This window comes from Daldinia childiae (assembly GCF_008694065.1).
Source record: "Daldinia childiae strain JS-1345 chromosome Unknown Scaffold5, whole genome shotgun sequence".
NCBI lineage: Eukaryota > Fungi > Ascomycota > Sordariomycetes > Xylariales > Hypoxylaceae > Daldinia > Daldinia childiae.
In genome coordinates this window covers 2,383,324-2,402,641 of record NW_022984646.1, presented here as the reverse complement: position 1 = coordinate 2,402,641, position 19,318 = coordinate 2,383,324, and the positions used below count along the sequence as shown (strand labels likewise).

General features: G+C 46.4%; 4 protein-coding genes across 4 annotated transcripts; all 4 read left to right on the top strand.

The window, feature by feature from the left end:
* Positions 1-796: 796 nt before the first annotated feature.
* GL218_05796 (General negative regulator of transcription subunit 3) lies at positions 797-2,946 on the top strand (the record flags this gene model as incomplete). Its single annotated transcript, XM_033582483.1, has 4 exons — positions 797-1,051; positions 1,124-2,213; positions 2,266-2,779; positions 2,886-2,946. 4 exons carry the CDS (start codon positions 797-799, stop codon positions 2,944-2,946), a joined length of 1,920 nt encoding a protein of 639 aa, XP_033434587.1.
* Positions 2,947-4,506: 1,560 nt separating this feature from the next.
* GL218_05795 (Non-reducing end beta-L-arabinofuranosidase) lies at positions 4,507-7,005 on the top strand (the record flags this gene model as incomplete). The annotated part of the gene is made up of 5 exons (XM_033582482.1): positions 4,507-4,907; positions 4,995-5,124; positions 5,207-5,498; positions 6,382-6,447; positions 6,605-7,005. The coding sequence occupies 5 exons, from the start codon at positions 4,507-4,509 to the stop codon at positions 7,003-7,005; spliced, it is 1,290 nt and encodes a 429-aa protein (XP_033434313.1).
* Positions 7,006-8,739: 1,734 nt separating this feature from the next.
* On the top strand, positions 8,740-9,506 carry GL218_05794 (uncharacterized protein; the record flags this gene model as incomplete). The annotated part of the gene is made up of 2 exons (XM_033582481.1): positions 8,740-8,791; positions 8,929-9,506. The coding sequence occupies 2 exons, from the start codon at positions 8,740-8,742 to the stop codon at positions 9,504-9,506; spliced, it is 630 nt and encodes a 209-aa protein (XP_033434314.1).
* A 3,452-nt stretch (positions 9,507-12,958) lies between these two features.
* On the top strand, positions 12,959-13,844 carry GL218_05793 (putative c2h2 finger domain-containing protein; the record flags this gene model as incomplete). Its single annotated transcript, XM_033582480.1, has 2 exons — positions 12,959-13,350; positions 13,412-13,844. 2 exons carry the CDS (start codon positions 12,959-12,961, stop codon positions 13,842-13,844), a joined length of 825 nt encoding a protein of 274 aa, XP_033434315.1.
* Between the last annotated feature and the right edge of the window lie 5,474 nt (positions 13,845-19,318).

Below are 19,318 nucleotides of genomic sequence, written 5' to 3'. Positions count from 1 at the left end.
GGGTAAGTACGATATGGTACAGGGAAATACCTACGTACCTAACATAGCAACAACAACTGGGCAGGTGTTATTAAGGTAGGTACCTACATGTAAGGCAGGCTATGGGCTGTGGGTGGGTAGTAGGCGGTAGGCTGTAGTAGGCTGTAAGCTGTAGGCTGTAGGCTGTATGTACATAGCTGCACCTTAGGGCTGTGCTGAAATCGCAATCTTTCATCGTCGCATGTAATAAACCTGCGTGAAAAGATTCAGTCTTTCTAATACATAGCAACCAAGATAACAGATAAACCCTACAATAGTCAGCAAACAACAATGTTTTAGACATCACTAAAACATTACATTACGTGCATTACTTATTTCTCTTCCTCTTCCTCATCCTCTTCTGTCTCCTCCATTCTCGCTAGAGAAAGCAAAAGAAAACGAATAATATCCATTAGTCGCGATATTCCAATATTTCAATATTCTTTCCTCATTACCTTCATAGGTTCATAGGTCACCCCAGTAACAAGCGCCACACTACATACGCTAAACCAGTGCGATACCGTTAAATGATCTACGGAATCAAACCTAGAGGTTACCTCGACCGGGTTTTATCCTGCGCCAGTTTCACTTAGACTTTTCACAGTCACAATTACCTACATAACCTTACCTACATACCCGCCTGCCTACCAACTATCAACTACATCGCTGCGCCTTACGAAATACGAAATCTGCCCTGTGTATACGGCCTTCGCGTCCAGCCCCTACATATTCGCCTTACATATTCGCTCGGGTTCATTCCTGAGCACACATCGACACAATGGCAGCAAGGAAATTACAACAAGAGATAGATAAATGCTTCAAGAAGGTTGCAGAAGGAGTAGCCGAATTCGATGCCATTTATGAGAAGATAGAGCAGTCAAATAATACGGCTCAGAAGGAGAAGTTGGAAGATAACCTCAAACGGGAAATAAAGAAGCTGCAGAGATTACGAGACCAAATCAAGACGTGGGCTGCTAGCAATGACATCAAGGACAAGGCTCCATTACTGGAGCATCGGAAACTGATAGAAACGGTATGTGCTAGAGCAGGCGAATGTCGCGAAGCTCTACTATAATATCACTAACGCTTTCTCCCTGCATTGTAGCAAATGGAACGGTTTAAGGCTGTAGAAAAAGCTATGAAAACCAAGGCGTACTCGAAAGAAGGCCTCTCAGCAGCCGCCAAGTTAGATCCGAAAGAGCAAGCTAAGGTAGAAGCGGGCGAGTTCCTAAGTAGTATGGTCGACGAGTTGGAACAGCAGATCGAAGCGCTCGAAGCGGAAGGAGAGGCGATACAAGCGACAATGAAGAAGGGCAAGAGCCACGCTGCCAAGGCAGATCGTATGGCAGCTATCGAGCACATAATCGAAAGGCATAAATGGCACCAAGGAAAGCTCGAGTTGATTCGTAGATCACTCGATAACGGGGGCGTCGACACGGAACAAGTGAACGACTTAGAAGAGAGTATTCGATATTACGTCACAGATGGTACAACAGATGATTATATCGAAGACGAAGGACTTTATGACGAGTTGAATCTTCAAGAAGAGGAGGACGTTTATGGTATGATCCAGGACAATGACCGAGTCTCGTCACAAGATACGCAATCTATACAGGAAGACGTTGCGGATGTAGAATCGCGATCTGGTAGTCTACCCGGAAAGTCACGAAGTGCTGTCGATGCTGCTGCCGCCGTTGGCCGGCGCCCCTCCGCACAGATGAAGTCTCCTCTCCCGACTCTAGCAACATTACATAACCCCTTAGCGAATGTCACTAATGGTAGTACCGCCAATGCTGGTATGAAGCCTGCATCGTTACCAGCACGGCCAGCTGGAGAGGTTCTCAAATATGCCTCAGCCGCTGCTGCCGCCGCCGCAAGCGATAAAAACAATGTTGGTATCGCGCCACTTCCACCACCACCTGGATCGCAACCAGTATCAACTACACCGGGTATTTCACCTTTACCTCCTGCTGCGCCGTCTAGGACGAGTGCTGCAAATTCACCAAATATAGCTTTCTTACAACCGGCTTCGTCAGAACAGAAACCAGGGAGCCTTTCTGTTCCAACAAGCGTGTCTGAATCTAAAGTATCTGAGCCAACTATCCCGGCCGCTGCTTCGAAGAAGCCAGAGAAGGCATCTTCGAAAGCTGCAGGTAAAGCGCCCGTCACTACGGATCACGCTGAATCCTCGAAAGGTATATCATGTTATATGCGCAGTATTTACATCCTACTAACCCGGGCATATAGCAACTCAATCCAATGGCGTCGCTAATGGTATTAAGCCTATTGAGGAGAAAGAAGAAGAGTCTATATACCATCTCCCTGCTTCCTTACAGGATTTAGTAGAGTCTTTCGAAGTGACGAAGAAGCGTTCACTACCAGTGAATAGCCCGTCACATCTGCGCATGATGGCGGCTTCTCAGGCGAACCTGAACTCGATTGATGCATTCGACTCGGAGCCAACCCGGATATATAGACCTGATACCCGATATCCTTCAGCATCTGGGTACCCGCAGGAACCGCTTCCCATCTTCGAAGATCCTCGGCTATACTCGCGGATAGAACCTGATACGCTCTTCTATGTGTTCTACTATAAACAGGGCACTTATCAACAGTATCTAGCAGCCAAGGCGCTTAAAGATCAAAGTTGGCGGTTTCATAAGCAGTACCAAACTTGGTTTCAACGACATGAGGAGCCTAAGAGTATAACTGAGGAGTTCGAGCAAGGCACCTATCGCTTCTTTGACTACGAATCAACTTGGTACGTATTCTACAATGACACTTTCGTTATCTTATTTTCAACATGAAAATATAGTTCCTTTACGCTCAGATATGGTCTTACGAATCTGTTGCTAACATGTTTCCAGGATGAACCGTAGGAAGGCGGATTTTAAATTTGCGTATCGTTTCCTCGAAGACGATATATGAATATCTTAGTCCTTGCTGCCTATCCTAAGCGTAGTAGATGGTCAACGGGGAGGCCTTTACCTTGCAAGGCTTTCTGTATGGAATATACCCCCGTCATTAGTTGAGGCAGAGTCGTGGCAAACAAGTTGCCTTTGTCGTAATATCTGTAAGGAAATACATACAAGAACAGCCTAGTTCTTTCCCGATGGTTTCACTTAGAATTATTCAATGCTGTGCGATGCTCCCGAGTGCGGAATGACCTATTTAGCTTTACTAATAATTTCCCAATGAATGATATGTCTGGCACAGATAGACAAAGTAGGTTTCTTGGCCGTATATTCACTTTGCTAACTTTCACGATCGACAACTTGTAAGTGTTGTTTCCTCTCACCGCTCAAAATTTTGAGTTCAACCGTCTACCAGTTATACGCCGAATCGAGGAAGACCGGTGAAGCAAAATCGGTCCCTAGGTTGCGTGCCGTCTTCGGCTGCGGTCTGCTCACGAATAAAAATATGTGAGCAACGTCCGAGTCGGCGTCCAACGGGCAAGCTGACGCTTTGCTAGGATAGTCATATGACTTTTATTAGGTCTCGTGGCATCCATGATTGGGGTTAGCGACATGAAATTTGAGGCTACAATCAGCCTATCGGAAGTCTTCCCATTGCGTAGTTACATAGGGTCGACTCGCCAGGTACCAAGCAGTTGGGTTTAGAGTTACGCTGCTAGCATTATACGTCTCTGACCCTGTTTCTAGAAGGGCCTACGATTCGTGCTTCTTTTATTCTTCTCTTATAAGTCCATGAACGAATTTCGTTTTTTTTTTCTTTCACCGCAAAGCAAAGCAAAATGCGGTATCGCTCTAATGCCAATTCTAATATATAGCCCAATTCCATAAGATTAGAAGCTGTGCCCGCGGCGTGTTCCGCTCCCATTTGTCCAAGGCCTAGGCCCCCCCCCCCATCGATCTCCGATGCAAGCTGCAACGAGGTTACCCCTAAGCCGTGCTTTGCCTATGTGAGCTGTCTTGTACATACAATCCACGACTCCTGCGAGACGCTTTTTCAATGGAGCACCGAATCTTGGGCGAGATATCTGCCGGGACCCTCGTTGCTCCAGATCCGTGACCTCAAATACACTTCGTAGTAACATTACAATGATGGAGCTGGCCGCTAATCATTCCTTTCTTCGCTTCGTGCATGCGTCTAGTGACCTCGCCCCCAGCACTGAGGCTTTCCCCTCATTCGCCGGCTGGAGGGTTTATACTGGGTTGCCAGAGCGGACTTCGCGATGTCATGCCCCAAACCACCTTGCTCGTTTCTTTTCGCGGTGAGGTGAACCGAATTGTCGTAATTGTTCTTGCAACTCCGATTCCCGGGTCTATTCCCATATTTCCCGTAGCGACGTAGCGACGTAGCACCAGTTATTACTGCGTAGCCATGGTAGACAAGACCGCTGTTCCTGTTCTTAAACAGGTCGCTGCCCGGCCGTATGTCTGTGAGGAGCAGCAATTCAGACTTAGACCTAGTGCTGCTTCTTCTTCTTCCCTCTTCTTAAATACCAAGCCCGACGATATAGCAGCCATGGCACATCCGCAGACGCAGTTCACGCAGACCGAGTTCACCGGGGCGTCACTGCTGCGGGCGCGGCGGACGACGGTGGGGCGGGCAACGGCGAAAGCGCAGCTCAAGCGGATGAAGGACTCGGGACAGTACGATGCGTTTAGCTTGAAGAAGAAGCCGACGTATGATAAGTCCCGCTGGCCGTGCCCGCCGCCTGTATACTGGGATAGCGATGTTGCTAAGTGGATCGAGGGCGCGTGTTACCTGCTGAGCGAGGAGTACGACGCTGAGATCGATGCGGCGGTGCGGGAGCTTGCGGATATGATACGTAGTGCGCAGCAGCCGGATGGGTATTTGAATACGTGGTTCACGATAGAAGAGCCGGATGGCAGGTGGTCGAATATTAGGGATAAGCATGAGCTGTAAGTTCTCATCCAACCCTCTCCTCCTTATTATGGAGTTTGAGATTCAGGGGCAGATGGTTGGCTGACCTTGTTCGTGTAATAAAGGTACTGTGCTGGACACCTAATAGAAGCGGCGTTGGCGCATAGCAATTACTACAAGAACAACCTCCTGATAGAACCGTTAGAGAAATACGTCAAGTTGATCAGCACGGTTATCGGCCCGGGTCCGGATCAGGTCAGTATATTTTGCCCCTTTCCTCGTCTCGAAGCGGCGAACTCTCTCGCAAGAACCACAGTATAGACTGACTTCTACGTAGAAACATGCCTATCCAGGCCATCCAGAGACGGAGCTCGCGCTCCTGCGTCTCTATACGGCGACAGGGAACGAAGACGCTTATAAGCTGGCCCAGTATTTCGTAGAGGAGCGTGGCAACCCGAAAGGCCAGGATGGCCTCCACTACTACGAGTGGGAACGACAGCAGCGTGGCGAAAGCCCTTATCAACGGCCAGACAGTTACTCGATGCACGATAGTGGGTGGTATAACCAATCTCACGTTCCGATCCTAGAACAGAAGACTATCGAGGGCCATGCCGTCAGGGCCATGTATCGTGAGTATTCCTCGGAAGCTATTCCCCCTTTTCAGCCTTTTTTCGACGTCTTTCGTTTAATGCCGATCATTACCGACCGTCAAGGACGTCCGAGTGTCTAGCGACTGTGGAGCCTAGGCGTACTCTATCGTGATTTAGGGGGCGAAATGCCTTCTACTAGTCAAGAGTTGGGACAATGATACCTCCTGTCTATATCGAATCGCCATAATGATAAAATTCTCCTTAGATAGAAGGTGCTAACTTTAGTATTGTAGTCCTCACTGGTGTTGCCGATCTACTATGTCTAGACGAACTTGGAGTGAGGCCTTACGCACGCAAGAGTGAGTATTTTGAAGCCCTTACTAGGCTATGGAACAATCTTGTCGATAAAAAGATGTACCTCACGGGGGGATCGGGTCGATGTGGCAATGGGAAGGCTTTGGTATCGATTACTTTCTGCCCCAAGGTTCCGATGAAGGTGGGTGCTATAACGAGACTTGTGCGTCTATCGCCGTCATAATGTTGGCTGAGCGCTTATTACATCTTGATTTGAACTCGAAATACGCCGACATAATGGAGTTATGCCTCTACAATGCAGTGATGACAGGGCTAAGTCTAGAGGGGACCGCATTCACATACGTAAATCAGCTTGCGAGCTCGGAATCTGATAAAAGCCGCCGAGAAGATTGGTTTGATACATCATGTTGCCCACCGAATGTTATGCGGCTTTTTGGCTGCCTCGGGGGATATCTATGGGATTACGGAGGCAGCGGAAAGGATGCCTACGTCAACGTACATCTATATACAACGGCCAAGGTTACGTTTCCAAGTAGAAGACCAACAGATCGTACTCGAACAAAAGTCGAATTGGCCGTGGGAGGGGAATACGCTATTCCAGCTGCAGGCACCGGCGTCTACGGGCGTGACTATCAGGTTAAGAATTCCTTCCTGGGCGCGAGGGAATTTCACGGTAAGTGCCCGGTTTGCCCCTGATTAAAGAGGCCCGTGAGGCAATATCGCTAATGTCTGGACAGCTCACGCCGAGCCATAAAGCTGCAGATGTCGAGAAGGGTTACCTGGTTCTCCCGTCCGCTTATACATCGGCGAATAGGGCCTTCTCGATCCAGATCGACGGGTTCAAGCCCCGATTCATCTCTCCAACCCCTATACCAATCAGAACACGCTTACCCTCGCTCGTGGACCGCTAATCTACTGCGTGGAGGACGTTGACAATGCATGGGAGCAGGACCACTTCCGCAACGTCGGGATTAAATCCGACTCTGAAGTCACCGAGAAGGAAGAGGAGATGAACCAAATGGGGGAACACTACATTGCCCTCCGATCGGTCGGTTGGATCCGCAAGATAGATGATCGGACCGAGTCGAAGTCCGGCATCGAACCCGGCTCATCCCTCCGTCAGACGGTGGTGGCTGAGGAGAAGGAACTTACCTTCATCCCCTACTATCTCCGTGCGAACCGTGGTGGCAGGGGTCACATGAGAGTTGGGCTGCTAAGGGGCTGTTGCTAGGGGGGAGGGCTGCTAGAGGGGCTGCTAAGACGATGAAGAACCCGAGACACCCGTGTCGCGGTAACATCGTCCTTCCGCTACTACCCAGTTGAGCGTGGGATTTGCTAGTAGAAAAGACGTTGGAATAGGCACGCTCGTCGCTCGGCGCTATCGTCATATCTTACCCCTTGCATACCCCATCGGGCAAGCTGCAGGTTCGGAGCCTTATCGTTACCTAGTATGGGTGCCAGCCATGGTACGCTAGATTTAGTTGAAACTGAAATCCGGATGTGACTTGATTATCTCAGCTTTAATCATACTTGTCTAGTTATGCTAGCAGCTAGGTTAGTAGCTAGCAGCTAGCTGATGATGGGATAGTCTTTTGTGATATAGTATATTCAAGCTATGTAATGTAAGAGGTAGCTAGGTTAGGTAGCTATAGGTAGCTCAGGGGTTGCCTCTATTGAGTTATTTTTTTTTCTTCTTCATTTCTTCTACATACATATGAGAGTTATTGAAAAAGAGGAGGGGCTAGGAAAATGAATAATAAAAAACAAGGGTGTAATAATATCTTACAAATATTGTCAGCAGAAAAAAAAGAAATAATAAATTTGCAGACGGCTTCTAATAACAAGTTGGTTTTAACCATCATTCTCCCATCAATGCAAATACTCATTCCGACTACTCTTTCGCATGCTAACGGAAGTGCTCCGCGAGAGAGTGTATAGGTAAATAGTATAGCCTTAACTTGAGCCAATCATTTCGGTTTTTGTATCGGTCCTCATTCGCAATCTTAACCCGAGCCCCTTCAGTCAGCAGCATGGATATCCCTCTAACGTGCTTCAAGGTGAGCCGGTCAAGCCTTGTTTCCTCGCATGCTTTGACCAATGACGTCCTCGTCTCCTCACTGATTTTAATCAATCGGTAAGATGTTCCGACGAGCCCTCGCTCTAAGCGCACCACCAACTTACTAGCTTGTCCCTCCACGATCGTCAAAAGATTTTGTACCGAATTAGAATGCTTCTAGAAACCCATGCCCGTTTCTAGCCCGTGCGTTACATTAGATTGGTCCAATCTTGATATTGTAAGTCGCATACATAGACGCTTGCTATGGCTTATAATACGTCGGGGAAAGCATCATGAGCTCGAAAGCTAGGCTAGAATCTATCGTATGTCTATACATATCGAAATGGAAATGGATAGTGTTACAGAAGAAAGTAATTGGCGTAAAAGTCCTTCCCCTGGGGTGAGGCTCAAGAAAAATATCAATGTCCTCGCTGTCCTAGCAGTTTCAAACGACCCGAACATCTGAAGAGACATCAACGCAGCCACGACGGTCACAAACCATGTTGTCTATCTGTTTGAAGCGGTTCTTCGGAGGTATATCACTATGCCTTTCGACTTTTAAGATGAACTTGCACTGATATTTTCAGCGACATTCTAACTCGCCACGAACTCATGCACCTTGCCGCTCAAAGAAACGCCACTCCTTCAATCGAAAACGGGCTTGTACAGAGTGTGCAAGAGCACGGGAAAGATGTTCGAGAGAGAGGAGCCTTGTCTTAGATGTTCAACTAAGTCTCTTCAGTGTCTGTATCCGACGATGGATCACAGAAGTCTCATCCCTTCAGCAATGAGTCCTCAACTGCTTCTGGTAGCGAACACGGACAACTCGAAGACTATTCTCGATATGCATCGCAAGGTTCGTCGATTCACTCGAAACAGGAAGACTTTTCTTCTTCATCATCAAACCTGATGCAAAGGAAATCCGTCAACGAAGACGACGGTCCTCTCCGTGAATTCATACGTACGCTAAGATCCCCAGCCGGCTCCTCTTTCATGCCAGACACAGACCGTTCGTCAAACTTGCTCTTCAAACCGTCTACTTTCAACCAAGAAGATCAATCAACTCTTTCCTCTCTCAACCTTAGCGGTGTGTAGCAGGCGAGCCTAGCGGTTTCGAACACAAGAGACTCGAGGCGGGTCGCCAAGCTTCGCTATTCGATCAGCCGGGAAGCTCTTCCTTCTCCCGCGGGCGCATGCATGACGCGATCAACCTCGACGAAGCTCGTTTCGGCCAAGCGCTCGGTGACTATTCCAATCTCTGCCCCCCGCCCGCGCCCGCGGACCCGCCTTTCGATTTCCATTCCGAGACAGGGCCTGGGCCTGGGCCGAGGGATAACATCGACCCGTTCTTATCGATGCGCGCTGGACATGGCGCGGGCGACCTTTCGTCTGTGTCGGATCCTGGGGGCCTGGCTCCGACGACGAGTGCGGGTCCCTCGACTGCGTTGACAGGGGCTACGTCGCCGGGGCTGCTGTCCATGTCGGATTTCAGCTCGCGGCCTATCAACTTGAAGGCGTACGAGGTCATCGCGAGTAATTTCAAAGAGCTCTCGCTGGAGTTCGGCGGATCCTCCTCCTCGGCCCGCAGCAACAATATCTCGGAGTCCCAGCGCACTGCTCAGCATGAGCTCTTCGTGAAACTCTACTACGAGCACTTCAAGCAGCAGGCTTACTGATCGGTTACCTGGTTGCGGGGGATGCACGCGTGCCGCTTTGTTAGCGCGGGTGTGAGAATCTCGACTGGGGTGGACTTCGTAGCTCCTGTCGGCCTTCAGTCAGGCTGGGTTGGGTTGTGCCGCGAACCGGCGGCCAGGCAACACATGCAGTCGCAGAGCCGCATCGATGATTGAATATGGTGTGTTACAGTACGTTACCTTGCATGACGCTGGCATGGACGCACAAGGCTATTTCCGAATTGTTTGCCTCCCTGGTTTTGTCCATTCTCTAGCCTCGCTCGTGCAGAGATTGCCTAGTCACGCTCGAGTAGGCATCTTTGGATATGGTGGAACATACGAAAGGACGGGATATTTACTTATCTCCTACTACAAACAATTATTGGGCTGGATTCAATGAGGATGAGGTTACTGTCGTAGCCTAGGGGAAGGCTGGCTACCTACCTATCTAATGAGCGTGTTGCGTCTAAGCAGAGGGGGGGTAGGGAGTAGCAATACTACATAGAAGTCATCGCTTATAGAGATGTCTCACCTACTTCTTATGAGTCCGTGACCAATGAATTTATTCATTTATCTTGTCATGCTTCTCGATTGGGTTTGATAGCCTTATACTCGCTCTTAGACATATACATTTTCATCCCTAATAAGGCGAACAATCTATCCAAGAAGCTGTCCCATTAGCTAGCTGTAGTCTGACTGCATTGAAAGCCTTACCTCCTCCAACAGTCTCCAACTTCATCTCCAATATAATATGTAAGTATATATATATTTAATTGGAGATGTTGTTATATGTAGATGTCATTGCTGAGTGCAGAGTGCAGGTGGTATTACTTACATATAATCATGTAAGGTACCGAGGTACGTATTGTTCTATATAGTCGACGTCACATGGTAGGTAAGGTTGCACATTACATAACATTAAGTATGTAAAAGATTTACAATCACATCTAAAGTAACCTTATGCTTGTTATACACAGTAGCTAGTGCTTTCAAATGCAGTTATGATATTTGGAGTCATAAGAAAACGGAAGGAAGGTACCCTATGATATCGGTGATAGGCCGATCGAATGGAGCCAAGCTCTTGGTAAGTGAAAAAGTGAAAAGGTTATTTCTAAATTTTGCATTTACTTTCTCAATTACTCAATTACAATTGTAACATCATTTATTTTAAATTTACAACTTTATTTAAATTTTTTTTTAAAAACAATTAGGCAACCTTTATCTCCTCAAATGAAGCCTAACGAAAAGCTATAATCTCAAAAGTCGTAGCACCAATGTAATCTCGCCAACTCATAACATGCATGGCTGCCCAACTGCTTCCACCCGTGTCTCGCGCACGACTATATGTACTTGAAGGTTGCCTTCTTTTTGATTCTCGCAGCTGGTTCCTAAAGTGCTGCGATGACACACTCTTCACCGAATTACGTTTCTGCGAAATGTTCCCTTCTCGCGTGGTGCTTTGCCTTAATCCTGGCTGAGGGACTTTGATTATCGGTTCCTGCATCAATGTTTACTACCTGAGTGCTGAGGGCTGAGGGACGCCAAGCCCTGCGCAAATGACCGTGTCGTGGGATTTAGCCTGCAGAATGCAGGAAAGAAAGCGTCACCGCATTAGAAAGAAAAGAGAGAGAAAAAAAATAATCAACCCGATGTCGATGGGGAAGCATTAAGGCGAGACGCAATTCACAGCTGAGCCTTGCCAAATTCAACATCGTTATATCGGGATAGGGATATTGATACCTATCTGCTCGCCTATTGGCTCTTCTGAAAGTGGACTTCGGTCAGCTCGCTTGACCGAGTCTCATGGACCTCAGATCTCTATTAAGTGGGACACAGTCGCAGAGAAGATGTCCATGCCTCTGTCTTGCAGATTCCCCCTCAGAAGCCTCACTTCTTGCTGATATGCATACATGCATATATATACAATTACTGTATGCGTGTCTGAGGCACGGGGACTACAATCAACGAACTACTACGGCACCGTGCCGTGGTATTCCAATTCTCTCATCTTTGGACGATGGGGGCTAGCCAGGCAGCGAATCGCAGGCAAGCAGAAGCGCTGCGTTGGCAAGGCATTCGGTGGGCGAACTACAGGTTGCCTAAAAAAAATAAAGAAGCGTTGTAGTCCTTAGCTCACGTTTTATTCGATAGCTCGTCCCTATTGAGGCTGAAGTCCTACCCTCTAGTGGCTGTGTCGTACGTGTCTTACAGGCACCAACGACGACTAAATGTCGCACAGGATTCATCGAAAGCCCTCAAGACGACCTTCGTGACGTCCATAGATCCCCGGGGTCACAGCATTGCCTTGATGGCCAACTGTCAGCGTTTGGTCGTTAATATTGCTTACCCCAAGAAAATCTACGGGTGTCTGCCGCTATGGGTTACTAACCAAGCTCTACCTTTCAGCTCCATCTACCAATCCCGTCTCGTGATCTTCCGCTAATTCGCTCGAATGCTTACACTTGCACATATGTTTCCACATCCTTATTGCACTTGTCAGCCTTACCCACGGGAGTAAACCGCGTTCATGTGGCATACGAGTGTTTGGGCTGAACTCTTCTTGGCTAATGGTCCACATCTAGGTGGCATTGCCTTAGAATGCTATGCACCCTCTCTTCCAGAGTCCGCGGTCCAAGCTAGTTGCTACCTATAGGATACGCTCACCGAACCTAAATAGGATGTCTCACTTCAACCTTCCACAAGATTCGCATGGTAACCCGGAATAACTCGAAGACTAATTCGCAACGCGCGCGTCGCTTAATTGCATCCCCGCGAGCGGAGGGGCGATGGCCTCGGTGTGGCTTATCTATAACCTACTAAACATATAGTAGCTCGGATGTTTTCCGAGATGTTGATATGCACTATTCGAGGACGATGCTACTCTCTGCTATGAGCATGCGTTCTTGTTTATTGCTCGAAGTTGACTACCTTACTTACTTACCTCACCGCGTCCTCCTAGAAGGAACTGAAGATCTCAGCCGAGCATCTATTGACGCATCTCGAAGCCCCAACTAGACTCAACGTCCGCCTCACCTAGAAAAATATGCAGTTTGAGCCTTAATTGTCCTACCGACGCATGTTGACTGTTGTTGCACCAATAAATGATCACCATGTATTAGTTGGAGTAAGATTTTGGCAACTTTGATAGCAGAGACTATATCAACTCCCCAATGAACATCTTTAACGACAGGTCGCAACTGATAGTTTTGTATTACCACACCTTTATATTTTCAACCACCAGTCAACTATATTCTATCGACTGCTTCGCATACTGATTCCTAACAACAATAAGTTTACCTTGCCATTTGAGTCATGTCCCTTAGAGGGGATAGCCTCCTATCGGTATAAGTACAGCTTCATCCCATGCGGCATATGTCCATCTTTTCGACGAAGACATCAGTATAATAGAACGGTGCACAAAACAACAAGAAATTTCTCAGATTACTAGTTTAGTTATGGATAACACATACGCATCTGGCGCTGATTACGGATACGGTGACCAGTCTTACTGGCCAACCAGTGCAGCTATGGCTAGAAACGTGTCACATGGGAGCGAATATAGTAACTACTCGGCAAACAGCAACGGACAATACGACATTGCAGTGTCGCCGGGCTCTGAAAATATAGGCAGCTATGATTTCTTGAATGTGCAAGATGGAGGAACATATGTATCGGGTGGGCAAGGATACGATACGAACAACCAAGTGGAGCAGCAAGACTTTCAGTACCAGTTCTACGACTTCGTTGCCAGCGACAATTCGGGGCAAGGCCCGTACTGGAGACTGAGGTCTAACTATACACCGACAGAAACTTTTCCAGAAACCCTTCCCGCTATTGGTTCTGATATGTAAGTGCCACTATAGAATACAAGCACGCTATGTTATTTAGGTCCTAACAGACTCGTCCAGGTTGCCTCCCGTTAGTAGCGCCTCGACCGCTGGCGATGCTTCGGGCCGCCACGTCTGTCTTGAGCCTTATTGTAACGCATCGCCGTTTAAACGGAAAGCAGATCTTCAACGGCACTATCTCCACAGACATCGCGATGCAAACCAGAAAAAGCCGTTTCCCTGCGACTGGAAGAAATGTCAGAGATCTAAAGATCCATTCTATCGACTCGATCACTGCCGAGAGCATTACCGTGACTACCACAATGAAGACTTATTGCGACGCAACTCTAACAAGGAGAACAGCGAATGGTGGAAGAGTCGCAATTTTGACATCAAGTGGTGGCGCTGTGCTAGGTGCCTCAGCCGCATCCCCATTGATAGCAAGGGTTTCGAGTGCGCTAAATGCAAAACGACTTGCGAACCCGAAAGACGCAAGCTGAGGGGCTACAAGTAAGCAGCCACATTATGTAGCTGCGCGACAACACGACTCCCAGCTTCAGCATCTTAGGTGCATGAGACTTAGCTTATTACAACCACCGACGCTTGATATTAATTCGGCACGGTTTAGCGACGAGTCTACCCCCCTGGCTATTCCTTTCGTACCTCGCATCTAAGCAAAATTTAGAAACGATGGTGACCGAAATTCCCGCACGCCTTTTCCCTTTTAATTTCTACCATTCCCTTTTCTTACCCCAGATTGATCTGCTGCACACTGCCGCATTTAGTGGCACTTCTCCTTCCGATATACGACGATGGATGGCGTAGGGCTGAACATAAATTACATAGAAGGCGGTATGCTTTACATTAGTCCATTGGCTCGGCTGCGGATTATTGCATACCAGGACTACATGATAGATGAGGCAGTATGGTGTTTTGGTTACTCCGTTTTACTTGTTTCATTATTTCCTCTGAGTTATGCTGAGATGAGTGATGAGGCTATGCTTGTTGATTTACTTCGTTTTCCACTTGCTTTGAACCGACCAGGGTACTACCCCGGTCAAGGCGTTTATTGGTGGCTGTATGGATATCATATCATGTTCATTAGGAGATCTTGTGGCGCAGGACTAGATAGTTACGTACTTTAGACGTTTGGTTTGGTTCCTTTTTCATCTTTGGTTTTTCTCTTTCCTCCTTTACTGAGTTGTCTATGGATAGAATGAATGGGTGTAGGGTATTGTATGCGGAAGACCCGGATGTTGCAATTCGTTGCTAAGGACTCAGTTGGTCTGTACTTGGTCTGACTTTCTACCTCGGACGTTACTTATTTGGAAATGTTGGACATGGATGGATGGTAGGGCTGCCGCTTTGGCGGCAGGTAGGGTTACGTTTTATGCTACGGTAGACAGATGCCGTAGTTCCTTCGATCAATAGGTCAGCTAGGCAGACTTTCCAGCACGCCGAGGTCCCTTATCCTTGATACCTACCTAGGTATCCCTTCTTGACAATAAGTCCTGGATATGAGACCTTTTGGCGGGGGCTGCATGCACACGCGTGTACTTGCAGTAGCTGTGCGTTACAAGGAGAACTAACAGAGTAAGGTTGAGCTAGATTTGCTCACTGCATATATGTAGCCAGGGCAGGTCTTCCCCTGCATCCTCTCTGCCTAGATCTATCTATAAATTGCATATGAGACATCTATCTACATACTTCGGTCTATTTTTTCTATTGCTGCTACGTATGGATGTAATTCGGTGATCGAATGAATCATCCGGATAGATAATGGACACAGTATACGAGAAGGTGATACTTGTATGTACTCGACTCAGCCGTTGTACCGAGGCCGCCGGTGGACTGCCTTGTGTGTTAGTTAACCCCCGAGGGTTTCTCTGATGCACGGAGTTACATAAACGAACTCCATGGTTCTACGTGCGTAGTGAACGACCTTGCCGAACTACGTTTTAGTTCTCACTTGAATACCTACCTCCTGGGTATCTGTGAGAATGAGAGAAATAGTTACGCCGATTTTTCTATCGATATTTTTAGGACCCTGAAGAATACAGCTCTACGCGTCTCGGGTACCACTACATTACAGATACGAAGCTAGACACCGAGGATTAGGTATGGCAAGTGTTTGATACGTACGGCCACACGTCTAGGACATTAGCTTGCGTGTTAAGAGTCGAGCGAGGTCGATATACGACGACGTAGAACTAGATATTGCTACGAGGCATTTTTCAATCATTGAATAAATAGGTCGTAGTGGGGGATTTAGGGCTGCTTAATATTGATTTGAACTGCCGTTAATATTGGTATAGCTGAGCATATCTAGGGTAGTATATATCGATCCTTTGGGTTACTGAAATATCTAGGACAAAGAGCTTTTGGCTATATCAGTGGTTCAATATCAGCTAGGTCCATGGCTTTGCAGGCATGGATAGAGTCCTGTTTTTGTTTCTCTCTCGCATCATTAATACCTGAAAATTAAACTCGTAAAGCACAATACGTTTGGGTTAGGTAGGTACTTACCAGGTAGGCGTGTAGTGTAAGGTAAAATGGCCCTGAGTAATCACCTTTGAGGCCCAAGGGCAGAGCGGCTATGACCCTATCATGGCACGTCGCTTAGGCACCTAGACAGCTGTCTTTATCTCTCCCCGTCCCTATTTTTAAAGACCTTCGTATTCTTCACCTTACGGTTACATTCTAAGCTCTAACGGACCCGTCGATTCGATCATTATCGGCTTCTCCGAGCAAACTCGATAAAGGGGGTTGGGGAGTTTGGCCTATATTGTGCGCCACCTGCTTATTTCCCAAGTTGCGGTGAGTTGAGGGCTCCGAATGTGACTACCCTAGGTAGGTAAACATTGTTTTGTGTTGTTATGTATGTTGTCCTGGCGGGTCGTTGAGGTCTCGTAAATGGCCTGGCACAGCAATTTTCTTTTTCGGTGCCCCCGTTTATTATCGTGTTTGGATTGGGGTTGGGAGTAAGTAAATAAAGGAATAAAGGAATAAATATAGGATGATACGTAAATAACGATTTGATAAATAATTATGTCAATATTCCCTTGAGATAATTATTTTAACAACGTGTTTTTGGTTTTAAAAAAAAAACCCCTCTTATTGTGAAAATTTCGTGAGGCTGGAGAAGTCTGCTTTTCTGATTGTTAGGCTGTGTAGCTGGCCTGATGGAACAGGACCTGGGTATCATCAGCCCTACCCCTGGATAGGAGTATAGTGACTGCCGGGTGGTATTCCTGGACAACCAATATTTTTTTTTTTTCACTTTCTGTAGAAAGCCTTGGCAATATTTTCCTTAGGGGCCTTTCGTTGGCTATCTAATAGGGGGCTTGTTACTTAGGTAGGTACCTTAGGAGGTAGGCGCACAATCACTGATTCCCAAGCCTCTTGACTTAAGAGCACATATACTTTATTATCAAGTTCGAGATATTGGAAAATCCGATAACAAGAAAAGACTACTTGGTAACAAATACGATACTAAATACGTGTTTTATACTAGTCCTTCGACTAGGATACTATAGAGTTGGCTATATAATTATTGAAATTAAAGCCAGGAGTTTTAGGACTGGGATGAATGTTTGCGTATACATCCGCTACAGAGCATATACCGCGCTAGGCATGTTCAATGGACACCTGCTGGTTGGTTTTACGGCTGGCGCGTACATACCTATGTAGGCTGTGAGTATATATTTAGATACATTCATCGTGACCTTTCGTATAATTAAATACATCCCAAACCGAAGGAAATGTTCGAAGATGGAATTGACTATTTTGTAGTTGATTATCGTAGGCTATTGGGGGTAACCCTTTTCCCTCGTTCTACTACCCCTTTTCTCCACATATGCCGGAAATATTGAAATATTGGGCTTTATTGTACTAGGACAAGGCAATATTATGTATGTACAGCGCGTAATTACTAACATCAAACCACTGCCTTATCATTAGACTAGGGCTAGAGCCTTGTACCTAATTACTTACAAATTATCTTCTCTAATTTTTCATATTTTCCCTTATTATTTTGACATATTGTCAACTCCTGTACTCTTCAAACCGTTGATGATTACTGATAGCTCGTAGCCATCTTTAGTTATTCCTTCGTATGAATCATGGTATTGTCTTTTTTACCTTGCCATGTGGACTTAGGAAAATCATACAGATCTTGAGGGACACAATTTAACACTCTTCAATTTTATGCAACACCAGAATCGGGATCCTGTGGCTCTCTATTTAGCCTTGACCTTTCTGGTTCTTATGATTTATAGGACTATGTAACACAGATACTATCTGGCCCGAATTCGACTAGATATTGTTGAGAAAGTCTATGGGATAATATAGGATAGGGTTCCCCTTTTGGAGACATGCCGGCCAAGGAAGCAAGATTGAAAAGCAAAGTCATCGTGGCTCTGGTATATGATTTCGAAAGTATCTGTTTCTGTCTCTATTCTTGGTATTATCTCTTTGACTAATAAAAGACGCGTATACTTAGTTCCAACGATATTCAAATACGATATAGTTACTGTTCGAATATTCGATGCCCCTCGCTCCGAGTAATTTTCAAGGAGATACTCATTACCGCGACTACCGATCCCAAACTTGAGGGAAAACTCTACCGAAAACCAATAAACGTTATCATCGCTACCAGGCGTGACATCAAGCAGCCTATGACATTGGACGGAAACCCGATTGCCAGAAGACCTCTATCGCTATCCACGATGCAGGTAGCACACCACGATCTGGATAAAGATGCATGCCGACCTACCTAAGGTAATTACATAAGGTAGCTATACAGCAAGTCTACGAATATGAAACAGAAGAATTGTTAGATTGGCTCTGGTATAGGAGGGTATACACTATGCTTACGTGGTATCCCGATAAAGTAGAGTAGCAAGTATATGGCCTTGTCGGCTAGTTGCTCAATCCCGACAACGGTTGGGCTGACGATGTCTCAGTTTCCTATCAAGTTAATGGGTACCAATAAAAACAGACACTTCGATATAAAGATTGGAGGAGAGCTGACCACGGAGGTGGTATTTTAATGCACCTCCCTGCTGGAGCTGAATTATGTCGCAATAGCTCTCATCATGACAAAATTAATGTAACGGGGTGCATCATATTTATTTCTTCCTCATTCTTCAGGTAGGTTCTATTAATTAAGCAGCGAAATTAAGTAACAAATGACTACTATCACTTTCCAACAATCAAATTGAGAGGCCTTAAGCCTCTACATATCTTTTCACTCGTATCATCAATGCGAGTAGAAGCCACTTGTTGCAATCAATAACTAGTAAAAAATAGTAATCATCTTATGGAGGTAGTTTCTCAACCACCTGCCTAAATATCCTATATAATTAGATAACTCCTGGTATTAAAGTCTTCCTAACCTGTTCAAACACCAAAGTTAGCAGTTGACCATATTACCGATGTACAGTTCTACTCTCTGGCCAACCGCCCTCGCCCCCGCCAGAATGCTGTCTATACGTGGCAAACGTTCACTCTTCTTCGTTTATTCCTTATTCGCGGTTATATTCTTGGGCATCTCTTACCTCTGCCTCTCCATGTGGCTGTCTCCGAAATCCCCACCCACGCATCCAACCCCAATCCGGAGAGACACTACATGCAAGGCTGAAGGTAATTTAGACCTCTATGGAATTGGTGTTCGACTTGGGTTTTATTTGCAGTCATTAGGATCATTCATTATTCTCACTTTGAAGGGAGACTACGACCTTGCGAATATTTATTGGCTACATATTGCACTTTTCGTGGCAATAATCGTAGATTCTATTCGCCAGATCATAACCCCGGGACAAGTCATGATTGCAATAAACCTTATTTATATACTGGGGTGGTTTGAGGCATCTATTTTCGTTGAAATGGGTGAGAATCTTATTCAGATTGGTTATCTAATGAAGGGCCGGCAACTATAACTAACCATTGAGATAACTACCTAAGGTACTATACAATCATCCAATTCTC